Source organism: Panulirus ornatus, chromosome 69 (genome assembly GCF_036320965.1).
Source record: "Panulirus ornatus isolate Po-2019 chromosome 69, ASM3632096v1, whole genome shotgun sequence".
In the NCBI taxonomy this organism is placed as follows: domain Eukaryota; kingdom Metazoa; phylum Arthropoda; class Malacostraca; order Decapoda; family Palinuridae; genus Panulirus; species Panulirus ornatus.
In genome coordinates, this window is record NC_092292.1 from 21,995,420 (window position 1) to 22,011,495 (window position 16,076).

General features: G+C 42.3%; 1 protein-coding gene across 1 annotated transcript in view; it reads right to left on the minus strand.

Moving 5' to 3' along the window:
- Positions 1 to 2,291: 2,291 nt before the first annotated feature.
- The window catches only part of LOC139747662 (neuromedin-U receptor 2-like), a 41,772-nt gene continuing 27,987 nt past the window's right edge, over positions 2,292 to 16,076 (minus strand). The window contains exons 5-7 of the mRNA XM_071660228.1: positions 12,904 to 12,993; positions 8,521 to 8,655; positions 2,292 to 5,866 (exon numbers count right to left, since the gene is read on the minus strand). Coding sequence (XP_071516329.1) covers positions 5,586 to 5,866; positions 8,521 to 8,655; positions 12,904 to 12,993 — 506 coding nt within the window. The 3' untranslated portion in view covers positions 2,292 to 5,585. The remainder of the gene's footprint in view (positions 5,867 to 8,520; positions 8,656 to 12,903; positions 12,994 to 16,076) is intronic.

A 16,076-nucleotide genomic window follows, 5' to 3' on the forward strand; every position in this document is an offset into this window, starting at 1 on the left:
AGGTGGGTTGATTAGAAAGGGTAGTGAGTGGTGGGATGAAGAAGTAAGAGTATTAGTGAAAGAGAAGAGAGAGGCATTTGGACGATTTTTGCAGGGAAAAAATGCAATTGAGTGGGAGATGTATAAAAGAAAGAGACAGGAGGTCAAGAGAAAGGTGCAAGAGGTGAAAAAGAGGGCAAATGAGAGTTGGGGTGCGAGAGTATCATTAAATTTTAGGGAGAATAAAAAGATGTTCTGGAAGGAGATAAATAAAGTGCGTAAGACAAGGGAGCAAATGGGAACTTCAGTGAAGGGCGCAAATGGGGAAGTGATAACAAGTAGTGGTGATGTGAGAAGGAGATGGAGTGAGTATTTTGAAGGTTTGTTGAATGTGTTTGATGATAGAGTGGCAGATATAGGGTGTTTTGGTCGAGGTGGTGTGCAAAGTGAGAGGGTTAGGGAAAATGATTTGGTAAACAGAGAAGAGGTAGTGGGGGCTTTGCGGAAGATGAAAACCGGCAAGGCAGCAGGTTTGGATGGTATTGCAGTGGAATTTATTAAAAAAGGGGGTGACTGTGTTATTGACTGGTTGGTAAGGTTATTTAATGTATGTATGACTCATGGTGAGGTGCCTGAGGATTGGCGGAATGCGTGCATAGTGCCATTGTACAAAGGCAAAGAGGATAAGAGTGAGTGCTCAAATTACAGAGGTATAAGTTTGTTGAGTATTCCTGGTAAATTATATGGGAGGGTATTGATTGAGAGGGTGAAGGCATGTACAGAGCATCAGATTGGGGAAGAGCAGTGTGGTTTCAGAAGTGGTAGAGGATGTGTGGATTAGGTGTTTGCTTTGAAGTATGTATGTGAGAAATACTTAGAAAAGCAAATGGATTTGTATGTAGCATTTATGTATCTGGAGAAGGCATATGATAGAGTTGATAGAGATGCTCTGTGGAAGGTATTAAGAATATATGGTGTGGGAGGCAAGTTGTTAGAAACAGTGAAAAGTTTTTATCGAGGATGTAAGGCATGTGTACGTGTAGGAAGAGAGGAAAGTGATTGGTTCTCAGTGAATGTAGGTTTGCAGCAGGAGTGTGTGATGTCTCCATGGTTGTTTAATTTGTTTATGGATGGGGTTGTTAAGGAGGTGAATGCAAGAGTTTTGGAAAGAGGGGCAAGTATGAAATCTGTTGTGGATGAGAGAGCTTGGGAAGTGAGTCAGTTGTTGTTCGCTGATGCTACAGCGCTGGTGGCTGATTCATGTGAGAAACTACAGAAGCTGGTGACTGAGTTTGGTAAAGTGTGTGAAAGAAGAAAGTTAAGAGTAAATGTGAATAAGAGCAAGGTTATTAGGTACAGTAGGGTTGAGGGTCAAGTCAATTGGGAGGTAAGTTTGAATGGAGAAAAACTGGAGGAAGTGAAGTGTTTTAGATATCTGGGAGTGGATCTGGCAGCGGATGGAACCATGGAAGCGGAAGTGGACCATAGGGTGGGGGAGGGGTCGAAAATTCTGGGAGCCTTGAAGAATGTGTGGAAGTCGAGAACATTATCTCGGAAAGCAAAAATGGGTATGTTTGAAGGAATGGTGGTTCCAACAATGTTGTATGGTTGCGAGGCGTGGGCTATGGATAGAGTTGTTCGCAGGTGGATGGATGTGCTGGAAATGAGATGTTTGAGGACAATGTGTGGTGTGAGGTGGTTTGATCGAGTAAGTAACGTAAGGGTAAGAGAGATGTGTGGAAATAAAAAGAGCGTGGTTGAGAGAGCAGAATAGGGTGTTTTGAAATGGTTTGGGCACATTGAGAGAATGAGAGAGGAAAGATTGACCAGGAGGATATATGTGTCGGAGGTGGAGGGAACAAGGAGAAGTGGGAGACCAAATTGGAGGTGGAAAGATGGAGTGAAAAAGATTTTGTGTGATCGGGGCCTGAACATGCAGGAGGGTGAAAGGAGGGCAAGGAATAGAGTGAATTGGATCGATGTGGTATACCGGGGTTGACGTGCTGTCAGTGGATTGAATCAGGGCATGTGAAGCGTCTGGGGTAAATCATGGAAAGCTGTGTAGGTTTGTATATTTGCGTGTGTGGACGTATGTATATACATGTGTATGGGGGTGGGTTGGGCCATTTCTTTCGTCTGTTTCCTTGCGCTACCTCGGAAACGCGGGAGACAGCGACAAAGCAATATATATTTATATATATATATATATATATATATATATATACATATATATATATATATATATATATATATATATATATATATATATATATATATATATATATATATATTCCTATGAGTCCACGGGGAAAATGAAACACGAAAAGTTCCCAAGTGCACTTTCGTGTAATAATCACATCATCAGGGGAGACAAGAAAGAAATATAACAGTCAGTTGATATGCATCGAAGAGACGAAGCTAGGACGCCATTTGGTAAACGTGATTGTCCAAAACATACAACGAGCGTTCATAAACTTATCATTTTGCAAATCTTATCAACAATAAAGTTATATAATTTGTACAGACCATCACTAATATTAAGATTATAATTCTTTGTGTAAGTGAGTGACTGTGTTGTAGATGGGTTGGTTAGGATATTTACTGTGAGAAATACTTAGAAAAGCAGATGGATTTGTATGTAGCATTTATGGATCTGAAGAAGGCATATGATAGGGTTGATAGGTGCTTTTCAGAAGGTTTTAAGAGTATATGGTGTGGGAGGTAAGTTGCTAGAAGCTGTGATAAGTTGTTACCAAGGATGTAAGGCATTTGTACGAGTAGGAAGAGAGGAAAGTGATTGGTTCCCAGTGAATGTCGGTTTACGGCGGGGGTGTGTGATGTCTCCATGGTTGTTTAATTTGTTTATGGATGGGGTTGTTAGGGAGGTGAATGCAAGTTTTGGATAGAGTGGCAAGTATGCAGTCTGTTGTGGATGAGAGGGCTTGGAGAAGTGAGTCAGTTGTTGTTTGCTGATGATACAACGCTAGTGGCATATGAGGGTTGATAGATGCTTTTCGGAAGGTTTTAAGAGTATATGGTGTGGGAGGTAAGTTGCTAGAAGCTGTGAAAAGTTGTTACCAAGGATGTAAGGCGTGTGTACGAGTAGGAAGAGAGGAAAGTGATTGATTCCCAGTGAATGTCGGTTTACGGCGGGGGTGTGTGATGTCTCCATGGTTGTTTAATTTGTTTATGGATGGGGTGGTTAGGGAGGTGAATGCAAGTTTTGGAGAGAGTGGCAAGTATGCAGTTTGTTGTGGATGAGAGGGCTTGGAGAAGTGAGTCAGTTGTTGTTTATTGATGATACAACGCTAGTGGCTGATTCGGGTGATAAACTGTAGAAGATGGTGACTGAGTTTGGTGGAGTGTGTGAAAGAAGAAAGTTAAGAGTAAACGTGAATAACAGCAGGTTATTAGGTTCAGTATAGTTGAGGGACAAGTTAATTGGGAGGTAAGTTTGAATGGAGAAAAACTGGAAGAAGTGAAGTGTTTTAGATATCTGGGAGTAGACTTAGCAGTGGATGGAACCATGGAAGCGGAAGTGAGTCACAGGGTGGGGAGGGAGCGAAGGTTTTGGAGGCGTTGAAGAATGTGTGGAAGGCGAGAACGTTATCGCGGAGAGCAAAAATGGGTATGTTTGAAGGACTAGTGGTTCCAACTTTGTTATACGGTTGTGAGGCATGGGCTATTGATATGGTTGTGCGGAGGAGGGTGGTTGTGTTGGAAATGAAATGTTTGAGAACAATATGATATTAGATAATTCCCTTAGATTGTGTTCGTCTCTGTGAATCTGTTAATGACAGCACTACAGACAATAACTTGAGCCCTGAACCAGAGGCGGACCACTGAACCTGCTGCTGGGGATGGTGAACCAGTGGGTGACAACCCTTACTGAGTCAGGTAGCTGCCCAGGCTTATGGTCTTCAAGTTGACTGTAAACTGCTGACGACACTCATTGTCCTTTAAATCAGCTCTACCAGAACCATAACTACTCATGAACGAAATATGATCTGAATTTCTTTGATTCGTTAAGCACTGGTTATTTGGTAAGCAACTGGTTATTTAGTATAACTATCGAGTTCTTCAGTTGTTCAGTCTTTACTCATTCTAGACATAACTGTTTACCTTTCCAGTTATTCTACCAACGTTATGCATGTAACACGCTCTACTTAACCAGTTCTTCATTACCACAAATTTCACCATGTTGAAACATAGGATAAGGTGAAAACATTACGATTATCAACTATGCCACAGGTTTGAGATATGTCAGTGTACAAAAGTTCAGATCAAAAATAATATCATTAAGAGCAGAAATGAGACTTGCGCGGTAGACTGACATCAGATAACAATAGGACAGAATAAGGAAGGTTAATCTGCACATGAAGACGTTGACAAGCAAGGGAACAAAAAATGTAAGAAATATCTTCCACATGTTCGACCCTGAGAGAGGTGCAGCAGTGTCACCTCCAGCAGGATGCATACCGCTTATCAGAGATACAACCTGTCACATCTGTACAACTTTGAGGAAGCATATCAGGAATCACATAAACAACGATGACAGACAGAGAAAGATTCACATCCAGCTGAACGAGAGAATCTCTGTTGGTTTCATTCTTAATGTTTATCTTGCACTTGGTGTCAAGGGGGATGTTTTCCTGGCTTCACTAGGTCAGTGTTGTTCTTCCTCCCAACCTTTGGTCCACCATGTTGTTCCCTGCGGCATCTTCACCCGCTCCCTGGAGCCACCTGGACACTGTATATTAAGAAGCCTTTTCTGGAAACCTTCGTTCACAAGGCTCAGCTTTTAAAGAATATTATTGTACATATCTGCATGAGATTCCGGCTAAAGAAAGTATTTCACTTACACTTTCTCTCGCGGGCAAATGTTTCGCTGTCCTGATCCTGACGCTGAGGATAAACGATTTCTTACACTCCCAGGAGAGGCCATCATAAATGACTGCAGGAATTTTAGTCGTAAATAGTTGTGATATTTTATGGCTTTAGTTCTTTCTTCAAGAACTTCGAACGCCATAGACAGATTTCTTACGTGGAACCAAGCAGAGTTTCACTTCTGAGATGAGTATATACGCTTTATGAATCTCTTTAATCATCCTCTGAAGGGCTAGAGTCTTCATGTTGCTTGTGCTGTCTCCATCCTTCCTAGGATCCTTGACCCACAGGTAAAAATCCTCTGGCAGGATTCTGGCTGCCATTCTCTGAGGGAGATCCTCAGGGCTTCTGTGTATCTATTTTGATGTATTTTTTTTTTTTTTTTTTTGCGAAATTTTGTAGTTTCCTTAATATACGTAAACCCGTTCAAAGATAGAACTAATTTTAAAGGTTTAGGTATATTTCCAGGTGGTATGTTTATGGGGAAAAAATACGTTCCATATAGTCTGAATTCCTGGGCGTTGTGGGAACTTTGTTTCTTGTGGAACAAACAAGGCTTCTCGGAAACACACCAGGCTTCTTGAAGCACAAAAATCTCTCTGCAGTTCCCATACAGTAAAATAGAATATGCTTGCACTACAGACATATCACAATAAAACAAAGACATTTATATACATATTCATATTCTAAACAATCGAGAGGTGGTATTGATCGGGGAATCAGTCCTCGATCTCCATGTGCTCTAAGACATAACTGAGACCGTTTCTGTTCGACGTCTCGATTACTCTTTTAGTGGAAGTGGTGGAGAGCTCTCTGGTTCTTTTAAGAATGTTGGAGTTGTTGGAGAGCGGGAGGTGGCCATGGGTGGTGGAGAGGTAGACCTGCCGGCGAGCCCACTCCTTTCCCCCACACAGTGACCGGCGGAAGGCCATGCGGAACCGAACTGACATGACGGAGTACAAGATGGGGTTGACGGCCGAGTTGAGGTAGTAGCAGATTCCTGGTGGAGAATAGGCATTGTTACTGACGGGGAGTGTTATTGGCAGGTTGTGCCACTTGTGGGGAGTAGGGAGTGTTACTGGCAGGGAGTGCCACTGGTGGAGAGCAGGGAGTGCCACTGGTGGGGAGTAGGGAGTGTTACTGGCAGGGAATGCCACTGGTAGGGGGCAGAGAATGTTATTGGAAGGGAGTGCTACTGACTGGGATTAAGGAGTGTTATTGGTAGGGAATGCCACTGATGGGGAGCAGGGAGTGCCAGTGGCAGGGATTGTTGCTGATGGGGAGCAAGGAGTTCCACTTGTGGGGAGCACGGAGTGCCTTTGGTAGGGAACAGGGAGAGTTACTGGTAGGAAGTGTTGCTGGTGGGGAGCAAGAAGTGTTAGTCTAGTGCGGAGAGAGTGTTAGCGGCAGGGAGCGGGGAGTGTTACTTGTGAGGAACAGGGAGTGTTACTGGCAAGGAACAGCATGTTACTGGCAGGGAGCGGAGAGTATCACTGCTGGGTAGCAGGAAGTGTTACTTGTGGGGAGCAGGGAGTGTTACTGGCAAGGAACCATGCATATTACTGGTAGGGAGCAGGGAATTTTGCTGGCCGGGAGGAGGGAGTATCAGTGGTAGGGAGCAGGGAGTGTTACCGGCAGGGAATGTTACTGATGTGTAGCAGGGTGTTTTAATGGTAAGGAGCAGGGAGTGTTACTGGCAGGCTGCACGAACTATTACTGGTGAGAAGCAAAGGAGTGTTTCTTAGGTGGAGAAGGTAGTTTTATTGATGGAGAGCAAGGAGTGTTACTGGCAGGGAGCAAGGAGTATTACTGGTGGGGAGTAGGGAATGTTATTGGCAGAAAGGAGGGATTGTTACTGGAGAGGAGCAGAGAGTGTTACTAGCAGGGAGCATGAGTGTGCTGACGGAGTTTTACTGGTGTGGAGTAGGGAGCTGGGATTTTTACTCGTGGGGAGTAGGGAGTGTTACTGGTGGGGAGCAGGGGGTTTCGCTAGTTGGGAGGAGGAAGTGTTTCTGGTGGGGAGCTGGGTGTTTAACTAGTGTGGTGCAGGAGGTTTACTAGTGGGGCGCAGGAAGTTTTGTTGATAGGGAGCATGATGTTTCACTTATAGGGATTAGGGAGTGTTACTGGTGGGATACAGGGAGTGTTACTAGTAGGGAGCGAGGAAAATTACAAACAGGCAGTGCAACTGGGGGGGGGGACTAGTTGTGTTACTCACAGGAAGCATTAGATCTTACTGGTGGGGAGCAGAGGGTTACTGGTGGGAAGCTAGGAATGTTACTAGTGGGGAGTATGGGGAGTGCTTCTGGTTGGAGGTAAGGTGTGTTAGTGGTGGAGAGATGCTACAGGAATACTGAAGGAAAGTCTTTTAGAATATTTGCTAGATCGTGAGGTAAGGATGGGGCTGATTGAGGCGGGTGATTGGTAAGCGATATGGTTGGTAAAGGGATACCAAGGTGACGGTAGGAGAACAGAGTAGAACATCACCTTGTTAACCACACAAGTGAGCCTCAAGTCTGACATCACATGGGCCACCATGATAACCTCAACCTCTCTTATCAGGTGAGCCATCATGATAACCCCTGCATTTTGGTTCCAGGCACATCCCTGTACTGTGGCTCCAATCATTCTCCTGCACTCTGGCTCCTGGCATATACGTGTACCCTGGACCCAACCACACCTGCTGTCTGGCTCCAGCGTGACACCAACTCTCTAACTGCATTCTGTGAGCGTTCCTCCGACTTCCGGTTAAAATCTTATTACATAAAATGTCACAACTTGAAAATAGAACTGTAAAGAGACATACCCTTGCGCCTGTACCACTTACTGGGCCTTCCCAGCCATCAGAAGTCGAGTGTAGGTTACAGGGATACTTGTTAATACGTTACAGGGATAGTTGTTGATACGTTACAGAAGTAGTATACATGTTACAAAAGTAATTGTTAATGTTACAAGGATAGTTGTTAATACTTACAGAAGTGGTTGTACATAAGTTACAGAAGTAGTTGTTAATACGTTACAAAAGTAGCAGTTGTTAATACGTTACAGAAGTAGTAGTTAACACATTACGAAGGTAGTTGTTAATACGTTACAGAAGCGGTTGTTAATACGATATGAATCAAACAGGCAGCTTTACCTTAACGAGGAGAAATGAAAGACAAAACTTGACTTTAGAAGACAATGATTTTACTTGGGAATTGGGCGGGCATGTGCACAAGCCGATGTGTTCCCGGCAGAACCAGAGGTGCACTTGCAACACCACTTGCAAATCATCGAGGCCAGACTCATATGAGTTGCCCAGGAGAACTTCCGGGTGCAGCACCAGAACTTCCTAAAACGTATTACTTCCCTTTACAAGATGAACGAACAAAGTTTGGTATTTTACAACAGCTGGAGCTTATCTGTACAGCAGGAAAACTGTAGCTTACTGTTGCAATAATAATACCGTAGCTTGCTGGTACAGCAGTAGAGCTGTAGGTTACCGGTACAGTAATGATACTGTAGCCTACCGGTACAGCAGTAGAACTGTAGCTTACCGCTTCAGCATTAATATAGCTTACGGGGACAGTAGGTGGCTAGAACTGTGGCTTACAGGTACAGTAGGTGGCTAGAACTGGCTTACAGGTACAGCAATATGTTAGAGATGTAGCTTACCGGTACAGTAGTAGAAGTTGGTGTTGACGGTGCGGAGGCTGGGAGTCCAGTTGCCGTAGCCGGTCACGATGACGAAGAGGAGCCTTTGAGCGTGGAAGGGCGCCCAGCATAGGAAGAAGGCAGCCACCACTGCTACTGCGGGAAACATGCGGGCAGACCCTGAGGACAGGTGGGCCACTGCACCTCAGCAGCCACATAGCCAGGAACATGGACTCAAAGTTAGGGATATGATGCGGGCTAGTTCACGGACAGGAGTTAGAGGTACGAACAGGACAAAATGAAAGGCATCTTGAACTGGAAATAAGCCAACTCCAGGGACGCCGTCGCAACCACCAGCCACAAGGACACAGACACGGAACATAGCTTGGGGTGGGATAAGGGAAAGCACACATGCACACCCAGGTACATACGAAAGAGATGTGCACATAAGCAAGGATAACCAGATCAGGAACTTGGTGCAAGGAGAAGAAATTGTAATGAGACATGAAACGTAAGACCTGGAGGAAGGGACATATCAAGGCGGAAAATATGGCTATGAAGAAGGTAGTCGCTGTAAAAGTATTGGACGTATCAAGAACGGGAAAATAAACACAAAAAAGGACAACATTACTCATGATAACTAGCAGAATAACAGGTAGAAGGAGTGCAGGACATAGTGCTCTTGCAGGACAATAATAAGAACCAGACTGCACCGCACCGATGTGATGGTGATTTCTGTGACGGTAACTATGATTTTTATTAGTATACACCACGCAATAGGATTGTCAGAATTTCTGTGTTATTTTCCAGTCCTTACCTCTTGAATTATATTCTTATAAGTAGAAACTGAATTGCTGGCCACGGAATACCTAAAATGGCATAAGTAATACTGAGAATTCTTGTGTCCAGAACGGAAGGCTGAATGGCACTATAAGCTGCTCATCCTTATGAGTTTTTATGTCAGCCTTATGCGAATAAACGAAATATACTCAACTGAACAGGAATATGTATCAGGTATTCCAAATCTCTGGAATTATGAATTTATGAACATAGTATTTTTATGATTTTATTAATGGTATTACAGTTTCATAGATTTCTTGGGGATAGCGATATGGGCCTGGTGGATGGGTGTGCGAGCGGTGACACAAACACCTGGTGAATCACTTATAGTAATATATCCCTAGTCAAAGCATCAGAAGTGTAGGATGTGCAGCCAGGTATTATTACACTGGTCAACAAAATTTTAACTTTTTTTGTCCCACAGATTGAAATAGGTGGACCTTATAGTACTTTTTACGCTGAATTCGAATCTGTTTCTAGAATTTTTCTATCAGGCATGATTTTTGGGAGACAGGGCACTTAAATATTACAATAAGTGTATATTACTCATCCATAAGTGAAGCTGGTATTACACTTAAAACTTGCCTCTGAAATGTAGGAGTGTACGATTTTCGGATATACTTGGCCTCAAGAACACCCATCCTTAGTGTACAGCAGTAATCTGCCAACATACTTTCTTTAGTACCTGTTTTCCATGTCCAAAATGTCCTGGTGAAATCCTTCGCCGTGCTCATCACTGACTGACCCAATATTTTCTGGGAAAAGTCTAAGTGGGAGTCCAAAAGGTGAATTTTTAGACTCATATTGCACCCCAGAGCTTTATATGAAGTCAATACATCTTCTGTATCACAGTAGTTTACTAATCAGTGATCCCCCCAAAAGCTTTGCAAACTTTCTTTAACGACAGCCATGCAGTGTTTTCAGCTTTAGTTCTTCATCGAACTTTTCATCTCGAAGCAGCTCCCTGATCTGTGGTCCTACAGAAATACCCTTCTTGATTTTTGCATCACTGATTCTGGGGAATTTATTTATCAAATAAGTGAATCCATTGCCAGTTTTAGCCATAACTTTGACGAAGTTCTTCATCAGTCCGAGCTTAATGTGCAAAGGGGGCAGATGAATTTTCTCAGGATCAACAAGAGGAGGATTAATGACATTCTTCTTCATCGGAGTCAGTGATGTTCGTTTTGGCCACACTTTCTTTACATAATGATCTTTCTTGTCCCGGCTGTCCCACTCACAGAGGAAGCTACAGGGCTTCTTGTAACCAAGTTGCATTCCCAATAAAAGTGCCTTAACCTTTAGGTCACCACATACATTCCACTTAACGTCCCCATATTTAATTCTTTCCAAAAGAAGCATGTTATCATACGTTCCCTTCGTGTTAGCTGCGTGAGTCAGTGGAACGGAGGGGGACTTATTTCCGTTTTGGAGTAGAGCTGCCTTCAAGCTTTTAATGAGTAAGTAAACAAGAGCCACTCATCTGTGTTATATTCGTGGCCCAGTGCCTCCATAACAGAACGAATATCATCGCAAAATACCAGACCATCTTCGAGGGAGAAAAATCTAAAAACGACATGGTGATCAAGATAAAAACAAACTTTAATTTCGCTCTGGAGAAGATTCCAGCCCTTTAGCCTGGAACCCAAAAGTTTGGCTTGCTTCTAAGACATTTAGATCGAGGAAGAGATCATTAAGATCTTCATGACTCAGCAAATGTGGTTCACTTGAAGAACAGTTTGCTTTGAATGTTGAATCCATATTGTCCTCTACTTGGTCTACTTTCTCATCACCAGACTCATCGTCTCTCAGTGTTATGTTTTTTGGAGGCTCTGGCACAGATGATTCTGACTGTGAGGTACTGGCCTCACAGCAAATGGTGAATTAGGATATTTAACAGTATGTTTAGATTTTGATGTTATACCATGTGTGTTTGTCAGGCAGAAGTAGCAATCCGAAGCGTGATCTTTGGATTCTTCAAATCAGGATTGGCAAAAAGCATACGGCGTGAGTCTTTTGCCCAGGTTGTGAGAAGCCTGACACATGTGACATAACAGGTATGGGGGTGTGAGAAAACGTTTTAGCGATATGAATGCCAACTTTACCGCAGATGTAGCAGAAAGAATTCTGACTATCTTCAGTTTCTCGGCGTTATAGTGGTGGATGTTGCATTAGCGCAACACATGAATACACAAAAGCACAATCTGTCAGAGTGGAAAGGACACTGTTGAGTTCCAGCCTGCAACTAACAAAGAACTGCTACTCAGGACTGAGTGGCCACTGTTTGACTCATTTATCTAGGCTTGTGCTTTCGAAAAGAAGTTATTGCACTTCACAAACAATGAAGATAACTGTGTTTCTTAAACTTTTTGTTTCAAATGCTTCGTAGAGCACTGGTACATATATACTGCACGTAATGATATGCGAGTATGTTGAAAAAACTGGATGATAGAGAAATTCTGAAAACATATATGGATTCAGCATGCAAAAATACACGAGAAACATTTTTTTTCCATTGGAGTAAGTCTTTGTTGACCAGTTTTATCAGTCAAACAACTAGCATTAGGGTATCTTCGTCAGCAACATTCACTCATTGTTGACTACTAAAGTTAGTGGAACCTTCATGCGAAGACTATTGGATAACAGAATTAAGTGTGCATTGGCCAGGGAAACCTGGTGAGTTGACAAGACAGGTCCAGCTCCATGAAGGTCGAAAGTAGTGTAATGGGTATAGCAAATCGGCCAACAGGCACAGTTATACATGTCAAAAAAGATAACTATAGATATCACTCACATAATTGCACCCTTAACATGGTTATGATGATAGATATTATCTTTACAGTCAGTTAATCCTTTCTTCAGACTAGAAAAAGAGAATACATGTACTGCAACAGTAACGCTGACCAATGAATATGCTTTGACTCACACAGGTTTGGTCGAGTGCGAGCAACCCTGCAGTACATTCAGACGTTTCCTCAACTTACGTCAAGCGCGTTCAGGTGAGTAGTTATCCATCGTGGTTATCACTCAGCAGGATCACCTCTCTTCTAAGTCTCCAGCTTCTCACACTAAACGCTTCTGCCGTAAACTTAGCAATAATTACCCTGATATTTTCTTATGATGTGCCTCGGCCATTAACAGTTCGCACACTAAATCTGTCTTTTCATGTGCCTTTTCAGTAACCTACTTTACGTCGAACTTGATCACACTATTTTGCAGGGTTTTATCCATCATTCACCCTTTTCATGATTACGTCATGACATCTCTTTCTAAAGTCTTCATTCCTTATCTCTTTTTACTTTTCTGCGACGGTTAATGTAAGTTTTCTATTTTTTTCTTCACTCATTCATCCTTAGGAAGATCTGGGTTTCGCATCTATTCATAAAAGTCGAAACAAGTTGTTCATCATTTAAACGTCTTGTACATTCTACATCCTTACGTAATACTACAGGTCTGACGGCACACCACAACCTACTGACAGCCTCACGTTCCTCACCGACATCATCAGACTCTCACGTGAGGTGGGTTGTGTCAGGATCGTGAGGCTGGTTAAGTAAGACTTACCTAGCATCCTGATGCCCAGCCTACGGCTGTGCATGGCGGCCGCTCCTGCCGCAGGGGTCCTGCTGGGCGGGTCGATAGACAATACCACACCTGCACGCACGGGTACCCGCTCATTAGTTACATGTATAACATGACAGATTAAATCACAAGTAAGATCACAAGTGATCATACGTATGATCATAACTGAAGATCATAGGCAAAAGACGCAGATACCTAGACAGTACCGTATGTACACACATTGCTATAAGATTGCAAGCAAAGATTACAGATAACTTTCTAAAAAAAATATTATATATTGACTATGAGGAAAGATCACAGTTTAGGATTAGAATTAGTGACCAAAGGTAATGACCAATGATACAGATAATCATATGTAAATATCACAGAGGTAAAGACCATGAATACCGAGTACGGGAAATGATGATAGGTAAAGATCATGGGTGATAATATTTGTTAATAATGATATGTAAAGGTCATTGGTGATATTAGGTAATGATTATAGATAAAGATCATGGATGATAATCTCAGCTGATGATAAAGACAACAAATACCACAAGTGTGATTTCAACACATTCATCTGTTTTGAGTTTCTAGTGTCGAAAATCACAGAAAAATCCGGGTAGAAACCAAAAATATGTAAAGATATTCTGGGCTGATATATATTTATATATATTTTTTTCATACTATTCGCCATTTCCCGCGTTAGCGAGGTAGCGTTAAGATCAGAGGACTGAGCCTTTGAGGAAATATCCTCACTTGGCCTCCTCCTCTGTTCCTTCTTTAGGAAAACAAAAAACGAGAGGGATTTCCAATCCCCCCGCTCCCTTCCCTTTTAGTCGCCTACTACGACACGCAGGGAATACGTGGGAAGTTTTCTTTCTCCCCTATCCCCAGGAATAATATATATATATATATATATATATATATATATATATATATATATATATATATATATATATATATATATATATATATATATATATATATCCCTGGGGATAGGGGAGAAAGAATACTTCCCACGTATTCCCTGCGTGTTGTAGAAGGCGACTAAAAGGGGAGGGAGCGGGGGGCTGGAAATCCTCCCCTCTCGTTTTTTTTTTTTTTTTTAATTTTCCAAAAGAAGGAACAGAGAATTGGGCCAGGTGAGGGTATTCCCTCAAGGCCCAGTCCTCTGTTCTTAACGCTACCTCGCTAATGCTGGAAATGGCGAATAGTTTGAAAGAAAAGAAAAAGATATATATATATATATATATATATATATATATATATATATATATATATATATATATATATATATATATATATATATATATATGAGAAGAAAGATCATGAGAGGCAAGTGTTTTGGGAGCAGCTGAATGAGTGTGTTAGTGGTTTTGATGCACGAGACCGGGTTATAGTGATGGGTGATTTGAATGCAAAGGTGAGTAATGTGGCAGTTGAGGGAATAATTGGTATACATGGGGTGTTCAGCGTTGTAAATGGAAATGGTGAAGAGCTTGTAGATTTATGTGCTGAAAAAGGACTGGTGATTGGGAATACCTGGTTTAAAAAGCGAGATATACATAAGTATACGTATGTAAGTACGTAAGTATCCCTGGGGATAGGGGAGAAAGAATACTTCCCATGTATTCCCTGCGTGTCGTAGAAGGCGACTAAAAGGGGAGGGAGCGGGTGGCTGGAAATCCTCCCCTCTCGTTTTTTTTTTTTAATTTTCCAAAAGAAGGAACAGAGAAGGGGGCCAGGTGAGGATTTTCCCTCTAAGGCCCAGTCCTCTGTTCTTAACGCTACCTCGCAAACGCGGGAAATGGCGAATCGTATGAGAAAAAAAAAAAAAAAACGTATGTAAGTAGGAGAGATGGCCAGAGAGCGTTATTGGATTACGTGTTAATTGGCAGGCGCGCGAAAGTGAGACTTTTGGATGTAATGTGCTGAGAGGTGCAACTGGAGGGATGTCTGATCATTATCTTGTGGAGGCTAAGGTGAAGATTTGTATGGGTTTTCAGAAAAGAAGAGTGAATGTTGGGGTGAAGAGGGTGGTGAGAGTAAATGAGCTTGGGAAGGAGACTTGTGTGAGGAAGTACCAGGAGAGACTGGGTACAGAATGGAAAAAGGTGAGAACAATGGAAGTAAGGGGAGTGGGGGAGGAATGGGATGTATTTAGGGAATCAGTGATGGATTGCGCAAAAGATGCTTGTGGCATGAGAAGCGTGGGAGATGGGTTGATTAGAAAGGGTAGTGAGTGGTGGGATGAAGAAGTAAGAGTATTAGTGAAAGAGAAGAGAGAGGCATTTGGACGATTTTTGCAGGGAAAAAATGCAATTGAGTGGGAGATGTATAAAAGAAAGAGACAGGAGGTCAAGAGAAAGGTGCAAGCGGTGAAAAAGAGGGCAAATGAGAGTTGGGGTGAGAGAGTATCATTAAATTTTAGGGAGAATAAAAAGATGTTCTGGAAGGAGGTAAATAAAGTGCGTAAGACAAGGAAGCAAATGGGAACTTCAGTGAAGGGCGCTAATGGGGAGGTGATAACAAGTAGTGGTGATGTGAGAAGGAGATGGAGTGAGTATTTTGAATGTTTGTTGAATGTGTTTGATGATAGAGTGGCAGATATAGGGTGTTTTGGTCGAAGTGGTGTGCAAAGTGAGAGGGTTAGGGAAAATGATTTGGTAAACAGAGAAGAGGTAGTAAAAGCTTTGCGGAAGATGAAAGCCGGCAAGGCAGCAGGTTTGGATGGTATTGCAGTGGAATTTATTAAAAAAGGGGGTGACTGTATTGTTGACTGGTTGGTGAGGTTATTTAATGTATGTTTGACTCACGGTGAGGTGCCTGAGGATTGGCGGAATGCGTGCATAGAGTGAATTGGAGCGATGTGGTATACCGGGGTTGACGTGCTGTCAGTGGATTGAATCAGGGCATGTGAAGCGTCTGGGGTAAACCATGGAAAGCTGTGTAGGTATGTATATTTGCGTGTGTGGACGTATGTATATACATGTGTATGGGGGGGGGGGGCATTCTTTCGTCTGTTTCCTTGCGCTACCTCGCAAACGCGGGAGACAGCGACAAAGTATAATAAAAAAAAATAATAATAATATATATATATATATATATATATATATATATATATATATATATATATATATATATATATATATATATATATATATATATATATA